The sequence below is a fragment of the Phodopus roborovskii genome, unplaced genomic scaffold (assembly GCF_943737965.1).
Source record: "Phodopus roborovskii unplaced genomic scaffold, PHOROB, whole genome shotgun sequence".
Taxonomy (NCBI): domain Eukaryota; kingdom Metazoa; phylum Chordata; class Mammalia; order Rodentia; family Cricetidae; genus Phodopus; species Phodopus roborovskii.
Window position 1 is genome coordinate 19,076,498 of NW_026126409.1, and position 21,480 is coordinate 19,097,977.

The following is a 21,480-nucleotide window of genomic DNA, read 5'->3' on the forward strand; positions in this document are numbered from 1 at the left end:
CTCCGAACAACTGAGGTTATAAGTGTGTGTAGCCATATTGAGCTTTTTTGATGTGGGTGCTTGGGAATTGAATGCAGGTCATGATTGTATAGCAAGTGCTCTTACCCACTGAGCCCCTTAAGTTTAATTTTGAAGATTTATTTACTTACTTGTTTTCATGTGTGTTATGTGTGTGTGTTTGCATATGAATGTGCATGCCTACTGAAGCCAGAACAGTGCACTGGAACCTCTGGAGCTAGAGTTTCATATGGTTGTGAGCTTCTCAACATGGATGCTGACAACCCAACTCCAGTCCTCTGGGACAGCAGCAAATGCTCTAAACCAGTGAACTAACTAAACGTCCTAATTAGAGTTTCAGAGATGGAATCATGTTGCAAATTTTGTAGTTATATACACTTCTAAATTATGCATCTTGACATATTTATACTTGAAATAGAAAGAACAAGACTAATAGAAAGCTGTGGAAATTTAATTTCTTTTTTTTTTTTTTTTCTTGGTAGCTTAGACTTTTGGCATTATGTCTGTATTTTTTTTTTTTTTTTTGTTAAAATAATTTGTATAGATGGGGGGATGCAGTGTGGTGGTACAGTAAACTCCTAGCATGTACCCTGGGTTCAGTCCCCAGCAACAAATAAAACAAAAATCTCTCTACAGTTTATCACTGATATAAAAAATATTTTCATTTGATACAAGGTCTCATTATATAACTCTGGCTGACCTGGAACTTGGTATATAGATTAGGTTGGCTTCATAGATATCCAGCCACCTCTGCCTCCTAAGGATTAAATATTTTAACATTCATCCCCTTTTTAAAAAGATTTATTTATTATGTATACACTGTTCTGCTTCCATGTATGTCTGCAGGCCAGAAGAAGACACCAGATCTCATTATAGATAGTTGTGAGCCACTATGTAGTGCTAGGAATTGAACTCAGGACCTTTGGAAGAGCAGACAGTGCTCTTAACCACTGAGCCATCTCTTCAGGACCCTTACTCACCTACTTTTTTTTTTTTTTTTTTTTTTTTTTTTTTAAAGAAAGGTAAATATAGAATGATCTGTTTGGGCCATATACCATTATATTAGCTTTTACTTGGAACAGAAGGTAAATTCCATCTGTAGAAAAGCCCAGAGTGATAACAATTAGTTTTTCTCTTTAGTTATGAAAGTATCATTTTAGCCGAAAATACTTAAGTTGTGTTCTTATACCTTTTGAAACAAGAACCAGCAGCCTTGGCTATTTGGTGAGTTGCAGTAGATCTGTAAACAGTGACCATTCTAGAAACTGCTCAGACAGAAGCTTGGAATGTGACCTGTGGGGCCTGTAAATGCTGGAAATCACCCTGGGCTTTTCCCTGCGAGGCGGCTTCATCTTTGACCCTGATGTTGACTGAGGAGTCCAGCTTTACCCTGGACACTTTCTTTTATTTCACTTGAAAGCCAGAAGATACTTCTCCACACTTTCCCTTTCTTTTCCTCTCCCTCTGTGCCCTTAACATTCCCGGGAGTGGTGATCATTATGGACATGTCAATTTACATAGACATACACAAGGTGGTTTGTAGTGCAAGTCCCACCCCCATCCCACACCCATAACCCCGAGGAGTCTAACTGTTTTGTCCTAGGTGGCCTGGAACACGCTATGTAGATCAAGGTGGCCTAGAACTCTAGAGATCTGTCAGCTTCTACTGGGATTAGCTACCATACCCGAGGACATGTAAGTTGTTGACAAACAAGTAGTTTCGTGGGAGCATTTTCTAGAAATTTTCAAAAGCACTGAAAAGATAAAATATTATACATATTACAGGGACAAGGACATAGCGCAGTAGCAAAGAACTTGTCTGACACATGTGAGGCTTATGGGTGATCACCCCCACTAGTGTTGCTTTTCAAATGCAATTCGTCAAACATCCATGAAAGTAGAAAAAGGATTACATAAAAGCACATGGTATGGATGAATTGCACATGCTAATCCTTCACTGAAAAGAGGTTGCATCTGTTTGCAAGCTTTTGCATACCAGAGTATGAGTTTTCCTTTAGTTAAGTTCCTTGACATTTGGTGGATGCTGATTAGTAATTACCAAAACATTTTGATTATGAATTATGTTCACTTCCTGCCAATGAACTAGTTTGAAAATATGAGGTGAGAGAACATACACATGACCCGGAATGTTAGGGTTAGCAGACAATGCATTCACTTTTGGTCTCCTCTTTATCCTTTTTCTTAAAAAACAAAACCAACTCTGATGCCCCCCCTCACCCCGAAAGTTCTCACTGTAGCAGTGTGCTCCTAAACTCAAGACCTTCCTTCCTCTGAGATCACAATATGCCTAACCACACCCAATTTCAGAAATTCTTACAAAACAAGGTGATTTACGAATCTGAAGATTTTATTAAATTTTGCTGCGCTGGGGATGACCCCCTGGGCCTCATACATGCAAAGAGCTCTACTGTAGACCCACACTCCAGCTAGAATTAAGTAAAAAATTAATAGAACATAGCTAACAGGCTACTAGGGTCAATATTTGTATTAGGTAGATGGCAAAAACCAAAAAACTGGGCATGGTTGTTTCTGTCTGAATGCCAGAACTAGCTGAGGCACAAGGACCACTTGGGTTCAGTTTGTGTTATTAATTCCTAAGAGTCTTTTTCATTTTTTTCGATGACTGATTGAACCTAGGATCTCATATATGCTAGATAAGCACTCTACCACTAAGCTACGTTACCAGCACACTATAGTACTTCTTGGCTATAAGCACATTTAACAAAATTGTTCATCTAAGATACTTGAGGTAGAGTATAATGTGGACTAGCCATAATCTTTGCTTGGGTGGGTAACTGCAACCCCACACCATGTATTTATTTGGCATGCCTGGGATGGTCCCACCGAAGCAAATGGAGGTTAGAGAGCTAAATGGACTATTTCTTCTTCACCATGTGTGTCATGAGGATCTAGTTTGGGTTGTCAGGCTTGGTGGCATCTGAGCCATCTCATTAGGCCCATATAACTCCATCTTACCTTGAAGCAAGCTATACATATCCTGAAGTGTCCCAGAACCTCCATGTTACTAAGGGGAAGTAATGTGTGAATTAACTATTTGCTATTTTTACATTTTCAAGTTTTTTGCATTGGAAAGTATACAACTACACATATTGCTGTCTACTCATTTCCATAGAAAGATGGTGAAATTTCCCTATAGGAAAATAAGCTCACAGTAAAATGTCAGAATAGACTGTATTTTGTATCCTTAAAATTTTGTGTACCTAAAGACAGGCGTTGGTGGTGCGCGCCTTTAATCCCCGCACTTGGGAGGCAGAGGCAGGCGGATCTCTGTGAGTTCAAGGCTAGCTAGTTTCAGAACAGTCTCCAAAGCCACAGAGAAACCCTGTCTTAAAAAAAAAAAAAAAAAAAAAAAAAAAAAAAAAAAAAAAAAAAACAATCCTGTGCCTCTACGTGCCCAGTATGCATGTAGGGGTCAAATTCTAACTTGTGGAATTGGTTCTCTTCTGTCTAGTGGGTCTAGGAGACTGAATTGAGGTGGTCAGGCTTGGGGCAAGCGTTCTTACCCACTGAGCCATCTAACCAGTGCTATTTTGTATTCTCTACCTTATTTTTTAAAGTCATCAGATGATTCAAGATAGTGTAGTAATTCTGACAACTCTTTTGTAATGAAAACCATTTACATTAAATGAGTGATGAGAGATGTCATTCTGTAAATGTTTTCTCTTATTGGTTAATGAATAAAGCACTGTTGACCTATAGATAAGCAAGAGAGGTAGAAGTAGAACTAGGAGAGAAGGATTCTGGGAGATGTAGTAGAGAGGAGTAAAAATGTACACCCTGAGATGAATAAGAGGTCCGGACTCTCTCTCCAGTAAGATCACATGGAAATACTTAGATTGATAGAAATGAGTTAAGAGCTAAGACAAGAGTTAGCCAATAAGACACACTAGCCATTGACCAACAATGTTATAATAGGGCCTCTGTGTGTTATTTTGGGACTGACTGGCTCTGGGACCAGGCTGGCGGGAAAGTGCACATAACAAGTGAGGGTGGGTGAGATGGCTCAGCAGGTAAAGTCTCTTATTATCAACCTTGATGACTTGTGTTTGGTCCTTGGGATCCACGTGGTAGAAGGAGAAAACTGACTCTGACCTCCACATGCATGCCATGGTATGAGTGCACCCACACACAAAACACAGACACACAATTAAAAATACTTAGATATACTCTGTCTTATTCTAACATTGTCTTCCAAATACAATGCTATATTATTTACCTTTATCAAATCACATCAACTACAACACACACAATTTATTTAAGAAAAGTTTTACTAATGTGTTAATATTTCAGCAAAGTTATTGCAACAAGTTTAAAAGGCAGACAGACTAATATAGGCTTTAAAAGAACACTTAAATTATTACACAGATCTATGGGGGTTTACTGAATAGCTACAAGGCCCAGAAAACAAATTAAATCTGAAAGATTAAATCCAGTATTAGCACCTACAGTATCTCTAAAAGTTAAACTTTTAACTGCTTCATTCATTCCATAGACTTCTTAACTTTCTCCCAAATACAGTGCTCTCAAACTCCTAAAAGAAAGGACATAAGAAATTCCAATACTAAGAGTATAGAGATAAAGAGCTGGAAAAATTGACTTGAACTTGCAAGTTTAATGTGGAAGCCAAAACTTACTCGAGTCAATCAAAAGACTTCTGTGCCCTGAATACTGTATGTGAGAAGGCTATGAATCAGAGTTTATGAGTAGGTTACACATTAGCAACATACAGTATAATTCCTATCAACTTTTTCTCCTAAGTTATATTTGTAACAAAACTAGAGTTAAATGTCACTTGCTTATTGGGACACTTGCTTATTACACACTTGGGGCAGAGCAGGGACAGGATATCTGATGGCTGAGCATCTACATTTTGTGCTTACTTATTTGTGTAAGGAACAAGCAACAAATACAACATCTTCCCAACATTTCGAGGTAATGCACATTAACATAAATGTTTTCAAAGAAATAACCTGAATTGCATTAAATACTGCTTTAATAATAACTGCAATACTAAAACAAATGACATATATTATTCTCTCAGGGAGCTTCAGTTTCTGAAAATGAACAGCAGAAATCAATCTTGAGATTGGAATCATGTCAAGACTGGCAGCTTTTGGAGATCTGGGCGGTGCATTAGCCAAACCACAGGTGTGACACACACACAAAGCCTGTCACTGATTTGGGAAGAAACTGTATTTAAGACATGACTTGTTGAATTATAAAGCCACCTAGGGAACTGGCCCAAGTGATAAACAGAACCAATGATACTGGTGTCAGTTAAGAAAAGACGTTGTCTTGGGCTGACCAACTACTTATTATTTAAATGGCTTTGAATTTTAAAAAGTGAATGCTTCCTTGTATTTTCTTGGAAACAAATCAAAAGATTACAGAGTCCTACACAATTGTGAGACACGAAGTGGATGTGAGTGACAGGAAGTCACTCCAGGTGTGGCACCATGGCTCTGGCAGCAGATACAAGAGAATGACGCTCTGGAGAGGAGGTAGGGACACTCTGCCATTGGCCAGTGGATAGACGCAGGTCCCAACTGGAGGTGGGATCTGTAAGAGGTGAAAAGTATACTTCAGAAAGGAATGCTAAAAATAACCTTAAAAACCACCACTTATGAATGACATGAACTGTGCTAATACCCAACTATTTAGCAGAGTTGTGATTAATCACTTAGAATATGCTATCACGTAAGTGCTAACAAATGTCAGTTATTTTTATCACTCACTAATTTATTCTGCTGGCAATTATATTTAATCTCTCTTTTTTTAAACTTATATTTCATGCATACCAGTGTTTTGCCTACATGTACCTGTGTACCACCCATGTGCAGGGCCAGGGAAGCCAGGAGAGAGCATCAGATTATTTCATCCTTAAATACTGACAATCTTAGACAAAAAACATATGTATCTAATATAAACAATAAGATATAAAACTGAAGGGCAAAATATTTTTTTTTGCTTAGAGATCTTTTAAAAAGTAAAGGCATCCCCATGGTTTGTGATTTCATGTTACACTATTAATTCCCATCTAAGAATACTTCAAACTACAGTCACCTTGTAGACTTTAAGAGAAATAGCTGAACTAAGTAAGCCATTCTTATGGCTTAATGTCCTTCTCTAACATCCTACCCTATACTGGATCCTGGAATAAAGGAACACAAGGTCTGAAAACTACACTGTATTGAACAAAACTATTTGCATTCATGAAACTATCTAAAAGTTCCTAATGCAAATCTTTCCCAATTCAAAGTGTCACTATTGTCTTAATATTGATACATTAGGGTCTGAGATATAATTGTTCACAACTTTACACTACCTCAGAAAAACATCTTTAAAGCAGTAACATCTACAAAAGGAGTCATGATAAATGGGCTGTGCAAAGTCAATGCAGCTGTAATTGATAAACTTATTCCAATAGCACATAACAAAAACCACACAGAGAGCTCCTGGTGGTTCATCTGAGAAATATCAGATTGGAAATTGCACATGAGAAAATGTATGGACAAGTAATGCCATGTGTTCAAAACAAAGCCCTTTAAAAGACATAAAACATATGGCAGTCATTATTTAGACCCCTGGCTTTCAAAACTTTAGGTGACAAGTTAACTGTAGCTAAAAAGACTGCAGAGTTTTGGAATGTTGAATGATTCATAGGATTCAGTAAATGATCAGGAGACAAGATGGATTTTTAAAAAGCTACTGAAAAAAAGGGGGGAATTAACATTACACCCATAATCTGTCTTTCTGTATGTTTTTGTTGCCGTAAACACTGAGACAAAGCATGGTCTAGAACGGGCCTTTGTGGTTTATCAGCCTTGAGCTCATCTAACACTTGTTATCTGTGTGACCCTGATTACTGCCTATTTGCCTCGGTTTGCTCATCTGAAGGGCACACTTGTGAGATTCAGAAGTATAATACCCAGCAGAGTAGGAGCCCACAAATGGCATCCAATAGTTTTGATGCCCAGAAGACATGTGTGTTTTGTATGCTCTGTGTATCAGGAGCAGACCCCGTGAAGCGCAGCAGAACTGTAAGTGACATGGATGGGACAGTGACAGTGACATACCATTCTGTCCTTTAGAGAGCTGGAGAGATAGAGGGACAGGCTCAACAATGTCCGACACAGGTTTTTATTACTGCAACTAATTTGTCCCTATTTATTAAAGGGATATATAAGAATATTAAGAAATAAAATTTATGTTGTACCCTCCAGATAAAGTTTCTTCCAAAAAGTTCTGAAGCCATGTTCCCCCCCTGGGGCTTCCTTAAAGCCAAGGCACACAGGCAGACATCTAACACTGAGGAAGTTAGGACAGCTCAAGTATTAAATAAACAAGCCAAACAAACTCCTTTCTAAATATCACAATAACTCCAGTCTCAGGATGATAGAGAGGTAAAAATAAAAATTAAAGCGTATAATCAAGTCAATTTTGGGTTACATACACATTTAAAATACAAAGTGAACCTGTAATTAGCTGAAGCTTATACAATGTAGAGTACCCTACATTGATTTAGTCTGTTATTTACCAAGCAGGGGAAAAAGTCATGCACAATTAAAGATTTTAAAGCTGCATATAAACCATGTTACTTCATATTCACCTTTAATTCTATGGTTTATCTTCCACTGCTCACACCTCTGTCTTCATAGATGGTGATTTCAATCTAAACAGCATGGCCGTTAAGAAAATACACTAGACTGTAACACACGAAGGGGACAGACAGCACAAGACAATGTGCAGTTTGGTTTGTGCAGATTGTTTCGCTTACCTCTGAATTATTAAATGTCTTCCTACTTCAGTTAAACATTCCTTTGCTGCTTTGCATAAAGTTCTAATTATCTGCAATGATTTGAGTATACTTACTTGTAAATCACTAGTTTTAAACAGAATTGGCAAAGTATTTTTTTTTACCCTTATTTATGTGTATGTTCTGCCTGAATGTATATACATACACGAAGCCTGTGCAGTGCCTATCATGAGGGTCAGAAGGGGTGCTGATCCCCTGGAACTGGAATTATGGGTGTGAGCTGCCACATAGGTGCTGGAAATCAAACCTGATCCCTTTGTCAGAGCAGCCAGTGCACTTAAACCCTGAGCCACTATCCAGTCCCGGGAAAATATTTTTGTAACCAGGAGATTCACGACTCCTAAGAACTCATAGGAATTCAGGGGCTCAAAAATACCTGAAATTATATGAAAGTGTTTTCATGGGGGAGGGTTTGTGACCCCCTAAAAGAACCATTGGGCAGAAAATAAACCTTTAAAGTTATCTACTGCACAGCCTAGGTTGATGTGCCTAGGTTAGAAACTTTAGCTATTACTTCATTTATAAAGTAAATGAGGTTTTGCAATTTTATTTAGCAAATCTACTTAGTGATTACTCAAGGCCTATTGCCTCTGGAAATATACACAGTGTGTCAAAGGTGATGGAGTTACACATCTGGCAGGTGTGACTGACTTCAACTAGTCAGATCAATCTGTGGACTGCAATTCGTTTGGGTGACAAATCTCAGCACACATTTCTAAGGGGCTCCAGGCTGCTAGTGACTGCAGCTGAGACATGCTACTTTTAGAAGCTTCCCAGAATACTAAACAATCCAGAGACCCGTGCAATACCAACTTCAGAGAGATGTGCTTTAAGAAAACATGCTGGTGAAGGGATGCTTATGGTATATATTTCACATAAAAATTCTGAGTGCAAGAAGGGTAGGAGTTAAATTTCTCTTTGGCCAAGGCCAAACAGTACCATTACAATTTTCTTTTAGATATTTAGCCTTCTGATCTGGACTAAAAAGATACAACTCGGAGTCCTCTCTCAATGGGGTCTGTTAGGAGTAGGCCTTGGGGAGCATATATCTTCTCATTCTGTTCTTGAATATATTTGGAGACTTTCTTCAGGACCTGTCAGAAGGAAGCATCACAGCTTTCATTTGAAGTATTAGCTAGATCTCAGAATACACAGACAGTAAGCTGGTTTTCAATGCAAGTCATGATTTACAAGGCAGAGTAAAGTCTATTATGTGGCTCTTACCTGCTGCACACAAGTCACAGTGTGTCCATTGTGTTGGACGTCAGTGCATGGCAAATGTACACATATATAGTGAGAACCATCTCCTAACCCACTCACCTCATCCTGGACACAGGGAAATGTTTACACACACAGTTTTCCTTCTACTACTCAAAGTGTCATCAGCTGATATCACCTCTTCTAATATGAAGAATCATTCTTGTGTAAGAACTTCCTGCTCAAGAACCATTGTTCTCCCTTTTGTGTGTTTTCAGCCATTTAAAGCAAAGGCTCAGCCTATAACAAAGGGAGCTCTGTAGAGCTCCTGGGAGGTTCACTTCCTTTGTAAAGCATGCAGACACACAGACTTGAGTGCTGGGGGAGGGGGTTCTCATCACAGGTGTCTCGAATCATTCCTATGTTTGCATACATTGATACGCTGTAGTCTGTTCTTGTTTCCTAGACAGGAACTTCAAATTATAAATTTATTATTAAGCTTGTAAAAGTCAAAACAAATGTAGACAAAACCCATACAGGACACAAAGGAACTTTGAGAAACAGTCAGTTCTGAGGGAGTGAGGAAATATGTCTTAATAGCTTTAGTTAAAGTCGAGGAGCTACATGTTTTACATCAGAATCCCTCTCTGGCTTTAGCAGTCTAAGAAACTGTGATTTAGTCTTTCTTAAGTTATCCAGCACTTCCTTAGATACAATCTAGGAGCAAATGATGAGATTACAATAAAGAGGAAAAGCAACATCTGGAAACAAAACAAGCCTAAGTGTACAGATGTGCCAGGAAAAGGAACAAAGGAGACAGATGTTGTAATAGAGATGTTTGAATAGTTTTCTTATTGAAGGAAAAAAATATATATGCTACTTAGATTCTATCTCTTGGGGTAATATAATCTCAGGTTTATTACCTTTTTAAAAATTATGTGGCTGGGCAATGGTGGCACATGCCTTTAATCCTATCACTCAAGAGGCAGAAATAGAGGCAGGTGGATCTCTGTGAGTTCAAGCCCAGCCTGATCTACAAAGCTAGTTACAGGATAGGCTCCAAAGTAATACAGAGAAACCCTGTCTCGAAAAACCAAAAAAAAATTAAAAAATAATAAACAAAAACGATGTGGACAGATATGGAATGAGCAATCTACATGATTCTGTATTTAGTAAATTTAAAAGGCTAGTTCTAAAAGTAACAATTTTTAAACCTCACTACCTGCAGCACTTTGTGTACCACTATCTCATGCTCAGCTCTGAAGAATGTGAGCTCTGCTTGGTCACTGTGAGCAAACCTACAGGCATTATCTTCACAGCCTGTCAATCACTCTAAATTAATGAGTGGAGGGAAGCAGTCCATAAAGGAGTTCCGCTCAGGACATTCAATCATCTTCCCATTTCCTTAACTCAACCACCAGAATGGGAGCCTGGAGACTAAGTGTCCTAAGTGTCCCTTAGCCTCGGTTCATTAATAGTAGAGGGAGCACAGACGGTTTTTAAGAACAGGTCTATTTAGAACATCTTCCCTCCTTGGGAAAGTAAATAGCATTCCTTTATTTGATTCAAGCACAATTTGTTGGGCAAAGTTTCTGTTTAACCTCTAGTACCATTTCTGTGCACCTGGCTATCAGTTCAGAAAGAAAATAATTTATTCTCTCTCTCCCTCTCTTTTCCAAATCTTCTTACACTATTTTGGAGAAGGCAATACAAGTTGTTTTTGGACTCTTTCATTCCCAGTAACGATAAGCTGTTATTACAGGTAGTCATCCCAAACTGTACCTGCTACTTCCATCCCAAAAGACCCTAAAATGACATTTTATTCATGATTAAATTAATTTTTTATGTGTATATAAGTGTGTGCCTGGTCAGGACACATGTGTCAAGACCCGAGCACAAATATCAGGAGTCATTTCTCCCCTGTCGACTGTTGATTCCAGGGCTCAAACTCAGGTCATTGGACCTTCACACAAGCCCCTCTATCCACTGAGCCAACTCACTGATTCTTATAATTTAAATCAATGTTAAAACAAACCAAAATATTTAACAAAATTACTTTATTTCCAAACATTCAATACAACCTCAATTAGTCTAACATTTACAAAATGAAACATGACCATGATTGAACCTCCAGAATAGACAATTGCTCTTCTAAGAATGTGACATTGAAAACAGGCTGCTAGAGATAGCAAGAGCCAGGCTGAGTTGAGATCAGAATCTCCATTTTTTTCAGAAAAATATTCGTGTCCTTCTAACTACAACCCACAGGCAGAAGGGATGCTTTCTAATTGGTAAACAAAGCAGACAGTGAGGAGAACCTTCTACAAGCTCAATTGTTCTCTAATTCTAATAGATAACAACAATGGAGAAATAACACTAATGTCTTTATTTTCCCTGAAAAAAAAAAATCAATAAATAGCATATTATAAGCAACAAAGTATATAATTGTTCAAGCAAGTTTTAAAAGGAGTATTGACAATTTCAAAAAATTCAACCCACATGATAAAGCATAAATATTCTACTTCAAGAAATCTACTTTATAGTTGAGAGAACTCCAAGAAAATGTGTCCAAGCTAGAAAGTGTCTAGGACCTGTTATTAATTCACTTCAAAGGATGTACTTCTCCCATGGTTGGTAGACACACACATACTTCTTTAAGAGCACCAATGGATGACCACATTTTTATCTAAGGGAATTCAACTTCCCCTCCATTCTTAAAGTTAGCTCCTGCCTGAATCCTGGTTGTGTTATTAACATATCCTTTGGAATCAGTCACTTCCTTCCACCCAAACTGCCCTCCTCCTAATCTAAGCACTCTCAGCTTGGACTTCTGTGAACTCCCTAACTTGTTTGTCCATTCCCACTCTTGGACTCTTTCCTCACAGACCCGAAGGCTACTTACTTAGAATCAGTGTTGCCCTATCTATCTTCTGTATAAAAACTGAGTAGCTCCTGCTATACTAGAGATAAAATCTATACTTCCTCCCAAGGACTATGCACTCCTCCACAACACAACTGTTTTTCTCATCAAGTTCATCCTTAGCTATCTTTTCTCTGGTCCTCACTTTGAGCCACAGCATCTTCTTTTGGTTTCTAGGACTCATCAAGTTCACAGTGCTTCTGCATAGACTCACCTCTGTCTGAATGGCATGAGGTTTTCTATCCTATGTCCTGAAGTTTAAATGTCAGCACATAGAGGCCTTTTTTGACCACATACAACCTTAAGCAGGTACCCCTTGATAGTTCCTATCTGAGGCCAGTTTGCTTCTTTCACAGCACGTATTACAACTACACTTTTGTGGGTTCTACTTCTCTCCAGTGTTATCTCTTGCTATCATTACCTTATAAACCCCACAAAGTCAGCAACCATGTTTTTTTGCCCTGTGCAGCTTTGTCCCTAGTATCTTGCTTAGCACAGCATTGCAATATTAAATAATATTAATAATATTAAAAAATCTTCTTCTTCTTCTTTTTTTTTTTCCTTTTTGATCTATCTACACGTGTCCCTGTATGCCAGAAGAGGGCACCAGATCCCATTACAGATGGTTGTGAGCCACCATGTCATTGCTGGGAATTGAACTCAGGACCTCTGGAAGAGCAGTCAGTGCTCTTAACTGCAGAAACACCTTTCCAGTCCTGCAAGCTTTTTAATTCATACTTCTTGAATGAGAAACTCCTCTGGCCCTTCATTCATCAAATAGACTACTAAAAAAGTGAAAAAGAGACACTAAGGCTAAACAAAAGACTGAGAATTTCTGATTTTGGAAATTAAACAGGAGTAAGTTTGTAGTCCCTTCAGTTATGTAAACAAACACTCTTCATAAGATAGAACGATGATTTGGGTGAGGAGGGCACATATTCAGATGCTAGTGAAGAATGAAGCAGCACCCTCAGCAACAGCTCCACAGATTTTTATTTTACTTTTTTTGAGAAAAGTTTCATGAAGCCTAAGCTAGCTTTTAACTCATGATGTAACAAAGCTTGGTCTTGAATTCTTGATCCCAATTAATGGGATTATTGGCATACACCACCCTGACTTGTAAACCAGGTGTTTAACACATGCTAGGCAAAGTGCTCTGCTACTGAGATATCTAGTCTCCAACGATCCAATATTCTAACTGCAACTCTTTCTGCTCTCCCTTATACGGAATGTATGTTTATAGTGACATTTCTTTTAGATGGTCTGCACTGTGGATACCCTTATAGGATTTCATTCTGTAAACACTTTAAAAATTTATAGGTATGTTTGGAGTTTACTGTGGTAACATAGTCATTTATTTAACACATACTCAAGGAGTGCCCAAAATAGCCAAAACATGGCTTAGGCATTAAAGTGACTAACAAAATGGCTGAAGCAATACCTGTAGTTGAAATGGAAAAATGATGACACATACCTCTATGTTCCACAGTGATGTATTGTTAGTGCCAGAAAATGGACAAGAATCACTTAAATGTTATCAGGACAAAAGAGAGAGATAATCTGATCCTAAGAGTGAAATTGAACAGGACCAGGAAACTGGGGACTGTAGCTGGAAATGGAAAGAACAGCCACCGAAGGTGAGAAAAACCCCAGGGCTACTGTTCAACTGAAAACTAACCAGGTCTGGAAGTTGAAACGAACGAAGGAAGGGTGTGGGAGACAGAGCTACAAAGGCGAACTGACATCAGCTTCAGGAGGATCTTGCCCGATCCAGCCATAACTGGAAAAGGATGAAGGCCACTGACTTAGAAGCGGCAATGAAGTAAGGCTGTGTTTTCTAAGGACAGTGGAAGGTAGGCAAAGAAAAGCAAAGAACATGGAGAAATAAGTTAAGATAACACCAGTCTAAGAGTGAGAAGGAGGGGCAGCAACAGACAGGATGGCAGAGGACATCATGACACTAACAAATGGGAAAACAGAAAACACTGCAGTTCTTTACAAGTGACAGTTTCCCCTCTTCAGGTCTCACACCTAAAGACAGGCTAAAAAGGCAGGATACCCCTCAACAGAATAGGGAGATGGGATGTTTGTATTCTGAGCACCTTAAGTTGGCACCAGCGATTCTAGATCTGGTAGGCAGCTGAGGAAAAAGAACTCAAGCAGGATGATAGCTGGAGATAATGAAGACACAGATTTCCTACATTCACTTTACGTGTGGAGTCTCAACACTGACCAACTCCAAGCAGACATACACATTTTGACCTGCTCTGAAACACTCAGGATTCACTCCTTTGTGTTCTGAACACAGGAGCAGTAACAAATCTCAGTTATTATATATGCTTCCAATGTTTAAAGCAACTGTTACTATAAAAAAAAAAACTCATCTTCTTTCATGATTTTTAGACATTCTGAACATAGATGTAGTCATACCTTCTCATAATGAGTTTCCATGCATAAGAAGATGGTATATGCTGTTAAACAAGCCAAACAGCCTTCAAGATATGACTGGCCCCCAAGCTTCTCTGCTTCTGCGTAAAGGTTATTTAGAGTTCGAACTGTTTCTTCAAACTGCTGTCTATCAATCTGTGGGGAGGAAAGAATTTAAAAATAAGTTTTAGAAGCAAAAATGGTTAACTCATTGTTTGCTACCACAAATTCACCTTATTGCTTTGACTATATTCCGAATTTAAAAGACCAGAAGTAGATAAGGCATGGCAGAATACACTGTGATCCCAGCATATGGTATGCTAAGACAGGAGGATCAGTAGTACAAGGTCACTTTTGGCTGCAGTGATTTGAATGAGAATGGCCCCACAGGTTCATGCTTGAATGCTTGGTCCCCAGTTGTGGTTCTGTTTGCTAAGGATGAGAAGGTGTGGTCTTGTTGAAGGAAGTGTGTCACTGGGGATGGGCTTGTGGTTTCAAGACTCTTGCCACTCCAGTTAGCTCTTTCTCTGTCTCCAACTTTGCAGATCAGATGTGAGCTCTCAGCTTCTGCTCCACGCCTGCCTGCTGCCATGCTCCCTACCATGCTAGTCATGGAGTCCATTCATCCCCTGAAACTGTAAGCAAGCCCCTAATTAAATACTTTCTTTTATAAGTTGCCTTCGTCATGTGTCTTTGCACAGCAATAGAACAGTAACTAAGACATTAGTTATACAGCAAATGCTGAGATCAGCCTGGGCTGATGAGACCTTGTCTAAAAAACAAACCCCAAAAGTCAAGGCAAACAACTTTTTAGGTGATTAAATCTGGACCCATGTCACTAATATAACTGCTTGGAGTATACAATTTTAGAACAAGCATCTGATTACTGAATTTACTAGGCAAAAGGGCAAGAGTGTTTAAGTAGAGTGACCAAATGGTAAGTTCTATGTTGTTTTCTAAGGCTACTTTTTTGAAGCAATTATTTGACTAGATCTTCATACTAAGAAAACTAACACAATGCTTCACATTAAAGCCATTTCTAACCTCTATTTGAGACATTATTACCTTATGCTCACATTAATACATTTGTTTCCCAGTGATATTTCAGTTAAGGACAGGCTGTATATGTCCCGAAGAATGTATGGACAGCTCCATGGCATATATGCAAATCTAGTGCTCAGAGGAGACTGTCTTACAGTCAGATCATGTTCCTGTTGTTAAGTGGCAGAGCACAGAGCTGCTACTGAGCTGTTTTCCACTCTAGTCGATGCTTTCTTTCTTGTTTTTAAGACAGGGTCTTCAGCACTTCAGACTTCAAGTTCACCATACAGCTAAGCACACGATGACTTCCCTGTCCTGATCCTTGAACCCTCTCTATGCTAGAATTAGAGGACAAACTATCACAGCTAATTTTATTTGGAGCAAGAGACAGAACCCAGGATTTCCTGAACGTTAGTCAACTACTCTAAAAATGGGCTGTCTCTCCGGCCCTAGTAATTTGTTTTTACTTTCTTCTTCTAACAATGTTCTGTAGACTTCAAACTTCTATATTTTATCCTAGAGTTTTAAAGGCCCGTTCATTAGTAGAGCCTTTCATCAGACACAATCATTCTGAGCCAGAGCCTCAAACACGCTAGGCAAGCAGTCTAACACCAAGCCATATATCTTGTCCAGAAAAATAATCTCGAGAGTAGATGATAGGTAGTTTATGATCTAATCCTTGAGCTCTTAAGTCTCTTAGGTCAGAAGCAAAGATGTTGAGAGACAGAGGCATCAATCGTTTCTCCAAGTTCACCTGGAGCTAGGCATAGTGGCGCACACCTTTAATTCCAGCATTTGCGGCGCAAAGGCAGGCAGATCTGTGACTTTAAGGCCAGCCTGGTCTCTATAGTGAATTCCAGTACAGCCAGAGCTAAATAGTGAGACCCCCACCAAAAAGTTAAAAGACTGATCACTGAATACCTAAGCCATGGTGCTCTTGCCCTGAAAACATACTCAGAATAGCTCAGGCATAAGCCTAACTTAACTTTTCAGGTAGCTAGTGAGCATTTAACAGTCTAAGTTTCACTTTTATTTTACTTATTTTCAAATATTATGACCCGATAAATTCTTTTAAATTGTTTACATTTCTTTATATTTAATGATTCAAAAGAATGAAATCAAACCCAGGATTACCTTATTGTTTCCAGATTAGAACTGCCCCTTGGAATAGAAATACTAATTATTATCCTGAGAGTACCATGATTTGCAAAATGGAGACAAATCTTAGGCAGGTTTAATAAACAAAATCTGAAGTCAGGGTTTCCTTTTAAAGCTAAGACAAGAAGGAATAAAGTGGTCTTAAAAGGAGATGACAAGACAGATGTTGATGGTGCACGCCTTTAATCCCAGCACTTGGGAGGCAGAGGCTGGTGGATCTCTGTGAGTTCAAGGCCAGCCTGGTCTACAGAGCGAGTTCCAGGACAGGCTCCAAAGTTACACACAAAAACCATGTCTCCAAAAACAAACAAACAAATGCAGATGAAAAGAAAAACTTGAGTTTTCAGTGGTCGAGCATTTTCTTAGCATGTATGAAGCCCTGAGCTCCAACCTTAACTCCTGTAAATACACAGCACATGTGATTTTAAAAAGTTAATTTAAAAGAGTGTGATGGGGGCAAACAGTGTTAACAATTATGGGCTCCATAATGTTCTGGGCTCATGGAGTGCATAAAGACAGTGGCCCTAATATTATAATGGAGTTGAAAATTCCTACTGCCTAGTGACACAGTAAACAGCAGCTCAATGCATCCCTCCCCACCTGTGGTAATATCAGTACAAATAAATCTAAGCTTCCAGCCTTCATAAGTATAGCACATGCAACCAAACTTAGCAATACATGATTGTTACTGATCTACTATATCATCTATGTGTTCTGGATTGTATCCCTACTTATAAATATGCCAGTAGCAGCAACAGATTAAGTGACAAGACAATGCTCTACACATAGGCTATGCTATCATTTTCAGTGTTCTTTTGGAGAGCATTCCTATTTTCATATCCTTAATGTTTGTGTAGGTATATGGTTAACATAACAAAACTTCCCTAGTGATGTATTTCAATGTCATGAAGTAACATATGACTGTACTTAAGCTCCAAAGAACAAATTCAAGAGTTTTAAAAAAATCTATTATGTCTAAGCATATTAAGATAGTCTTTAGTTCTCTTAAGATCTTTGGATATTGATTTAGAGACTATATTGGAAATTGGAGATAAGCAAAAATGGAACCAAACACAAAAATATGGCCCAATAAACACCATTCAGAATGGATTATTTTCTCAAAAGTTTTGTTCTTGTTGAAATACACACTGCTGAATCCTAAAGTGATCACAAATATAAGATGGCATGTCAAGGCTCATTTCTGCTGACTAGACCAAGCAGAAATTGTCTCTACTAGAGTTCATTCCACTTTTCTTCTATTCAGAAGACCAAGGGTGACTAAAACATTTGCATCTTGGCTAAAATGACAACAAAGCTTCATTTGAAGAACTACTGAGGTAACTAAGTACCTAGTTATCAAAGCATCACATTCTACCAGGCAGAGGGACGTACACCTGTTAACTGACACAATTTGTCTGTACTCTTAAAGGGCATGCATGCATTTTTTTACTATAATGTAAGACATTTGTGTATTAGTGCCTTTCTCTATTAAGCTGCCAAGTGTGATATTCCCACTGAATGAAATAAGGTCTACTGGCAAAGCAATCAGTAGTATTTCTAGGTTAGTAGAGAAATTAACATTTCCCATCACACAAAGTAGGGAAAACTAAAAATTTATAATCAACTCAAACACATAATGCTCTTCCAAGTGGTTAAGGTATAAATGAGTGTTTAACTCACACACTAAAAAAATTAAAGGCACATTTTGTACAGTGCTCAATACTACAGGCAATTCTGGGGTTATCAAAGTCAAAGAAGCACCATTTTTGCATGCCAGAAGATAGCAACGCCAATAATATGTGGGTTAATTTGACTACATCTTGTTATTTAAATAAGAACTCTTCTACTACACACAAAGGCTATGCCTGATTCTGCATATGCCTGGCTCAATAAAAAGAGAAGTTGAAATTAGCAAACAAAGGCATTTAAATGGCATTTCACAAACAAGCAAATCAAAATCACACTACCATCTTCCTTTTCACTCTCTGTGAGATACAGTCTTGCTATGCAGTAAATACTGGTCTATAACTAGAATCCTGCCTCTGACATCCAGTTGTTCAAGGCCATATTCTATTCACACAGTATCTTCTCAAATATTTTTGTTTGATCTTTAATTTGCAGATTTAAAAAAAAGGGGGGGGGCAACTGGGCCAATAACTTACCTATGGTCATAAATCAAACTTAAGGAAAAGATAAACTAATCAGTGATTTTTCCAACACTAATAATCAGTCAGTACTGGGGATCGAAACTAAAGCCCACACATGATAGATAAGAGATCTGCCACTGAATTATGCCATCAGGATCCCCACCCTTTTCAAGCTATTTTGGAGCAGGGTATCCTCAAGCTGCTGAGGCTGACCTTGAACTTGCCAGCTTCCTGTCTTAGCCTCCCTAGTAGCTGGGCTGACAGGCCTGACTATTTAGTGCTAGCAACAGAACCCTGGGCCCTCAACAAGCTAAGAGCAGGCTCTAGCACTGAGCTACACATCCAACCTACAAGCTGACAAATTGATTTTAAATGGCTGTGACACGTTTCTCCAGTACTCAACTCATCTCCACCCACCTGGTCCACGACCAACATTTCTTTGCCCCACACCCACGACATGCTTAATTACCTCCAAGTTCCTCATCCTCCTAGCTCAGTTTTCAGAAACTGACTTCTGAACCAGAAACATCCGTGAGTAATAAGGTTGAAGAACAAAAGAATCGCACTGGGTAGACACAGGCACATACATGCCCACTGCACTAACTTCGAAAGTAGGATATATTTTTGGGTGTTGTTAAATCTGAATGAATGGTAAACACATCCATCTATGTTTACAAGGCTACCCAAAGGCCCTATACCCTGATGACAGTTTTGATCAGCAAGGCTAACAGGAAGCTCCCAATGATTATGACTGGGAGTGAAGAGCTCACTACAAGTTCCTTAGTGGTTCCTGCCCAGGCCCATGTACGTTTTTAAGGTTCCAAGAAGGCCTGTCTGGCCTATGAGGCACATCGCTAATCAACCCTTTGGGCTGAACAGGATGATTGAGCACAGTGACCACAGACATCAGTCATGAGAACGATGATGTACGTTCTCTTTTGTGTGGAAAGGCAGTAGGATATAGGTTACCACAGGCTGTGTGAGGTGGCCTGGAGTGTCCGGAATTAGCACCTCGTCAAGGTGTCAATAACCGTGTGTGTGCGCGCCTGTGTATCCTGTTAAGGACACTCCTGGGTAGACGGAAGGCGGCGTGCATCTTAAAGTTCTGTAAGATCTCTGTAATCTGAGCATTGGCCTTAGCAGTCCTTCTCTAAACACTAGACCATACCTTCTTCGTTCACCTTTTGCTATGAATCTGGAGGCTTGCTGCTCTCCAGAATCATGAGGCAGCGGGTGGGATGGCAGACCTACAGTCCCATCCCGCTGCACTGAGTCTCCCTGCCCAGGGCAGGGGCAGGGAGCCAGGCTGCGTCCGTACCCGGTTCTCCAGCTCCGCGGGGAACTTGGTCTGGAACTGGCAGCGTGTGCCGCTGCTGTAGTCTCGCTGAATGAACACCTTCCCGGACACCGGCGCCTGCTGCGGCCTCATGGCGAGGACAGGACCCGCCGCTCTGCGAATTCAGGGAAGACACCGGTCAGATTCCCGGCCTGGAGCCGGCTCTCGGTCCCGCCGGCCCTTCGGAGCCACCCACCGCCCAAAGGTGCCCACGTCCTCCCCCTCGCCGTTCCCCTCCACTCATGGCTGTAGCCGAGGGCCTCCAGCTACCCAGGCCCAGGACCCGCGCCCCCCCTCATCCTGGTTCGGCCCTGGAAACACAAACCCGCCTCCTCGGCCCTCCAGCAGCTGTCGCACACCTTCGCCGCCACTTACGTCCTGTCGCAAACCGCCTCGCCGCTCCTAGGCTTGCGCCCCGCCCCTCCAGCCGTAAAGCGAGCCGCCCGCGCCTGCGCACTGCGGTGAGGTGCGCCGTGGCCGGCAGAGGGTTCTCCTGTAGGCGGTTGGAGTGCTTCCGGGCGGAAGAAGAGGATGGAGTTGCTGATATGTGCATCCGATAGTAGAGGGAAAGATGCCGGGGTTTGAGACGCAGGATTCCCGGCTCTGGTGAGGTAGTTTCTTGACGGCGTGTGCCGGCTCTCGTTTGGGCCACGTCAACGCCTTCATACCGGAACCGCAACAAAAACAGCCGCCACTCTCCAAATCCCTCACACACAGTCAGTTCACCTGTGTTTACAGCTACAAAGCAAACGAGTGGGGAGCCACCCCCCCCCCCCCCAGATCGAGGCAGGAGGATAATCTTTCTGGTTTGCACTGTCGCTCATCCCTTCAGTTCCCCCTCGAGGTGTTGGCTCTTCATCCCCAACAACATCTACATACACTGCTACGCCCGTGGAGGCGACCAGACTGGACCTACAGTTCGCCTTGGTGCCCGCTTTATGGACCATTATCTTTGCAGGACAGCCAGAAAACCCCATCCACATCTCGTGCTTGCTTGCTTTTTTTTTTTTTTTTTTTTTTTACCCTAACACAACTTTTAGTATCATTGCCTGATAATTGATTTCTCTTACAGTGTTCTAAAAATAGCATGGTGGCGCACGCCTTTAATCCCAACAGAAACTGGGGGGGGGGGGGGGAGTCAGAGGCTGGTGGACCTTTTGAGTTCAAGGCCACCCTTGGTTAAATAGTTCCAGTCCAGCCAGGGCGACATAGTGAGAGCCTGTCTCAATAGCATTGTCCCTATAAAGGGTGTACAGTAGACTACTCATTTAAAGAGGACACAATTTGCTAAGTTTATCATGTTTGCACTATTAATAAAATCAAGATGTGAATGCCACCTCTAAAAAGTTCCTTATTCTTTATAATCCTCGTTTTCTGC

General features: G+C 40.2%; 1 protein-coding gene across 3 annotated transcripts; it reads right to left on the reverse strand.

The window, feature by feature from the left end:
• Positions 1-4,310: 4,310 nt before the first annotated feature.
• Golga7 (golgin A7) lies at positions 4,311-20,501 on the reverse strand. Of its 3 annotated transcripts, none has more exons than XM_051182136.1 (6): positions 20,428-20,501; positions 20,085-20,217; positions 14,424-14,576; positions 8,869-8,970; positions 7,670-7,732; positions 4,311-5,619 (listed from the first exon to the last, which is right to left on the reverse strand). In XM_051182136.1, the coding sequence occupies exons 2-5, from the start codon at positions 20,193-20,195 to the stop codon at positions 7,685-7,687; spliced, it is 414 nt and encodes a 137-aa protein (XP_051038093.1). In that variant the 5' UTR covers positions 20,196-20,217; positions 20,428-20,501; the 3' UTR covers positions 4,311-5,619; positions 7,670-7,684. The 3 variants fall into 3 exon arrangements, with proteins under 3 accessions (XP_051038093.1, XP_051038094.1, XP_051038095.1); XM_051182137.1 differs by having other exon boundaries at positions 20,478-20,496; XM_051182138.1 differs by lacking the exon at positions 20,428-20,501 and having other exon boundaries at positions 7,670-7,737; positions 20,085-20,421.
• Positions 20,502-21,480: the final 979 nt, after the last annotated feature.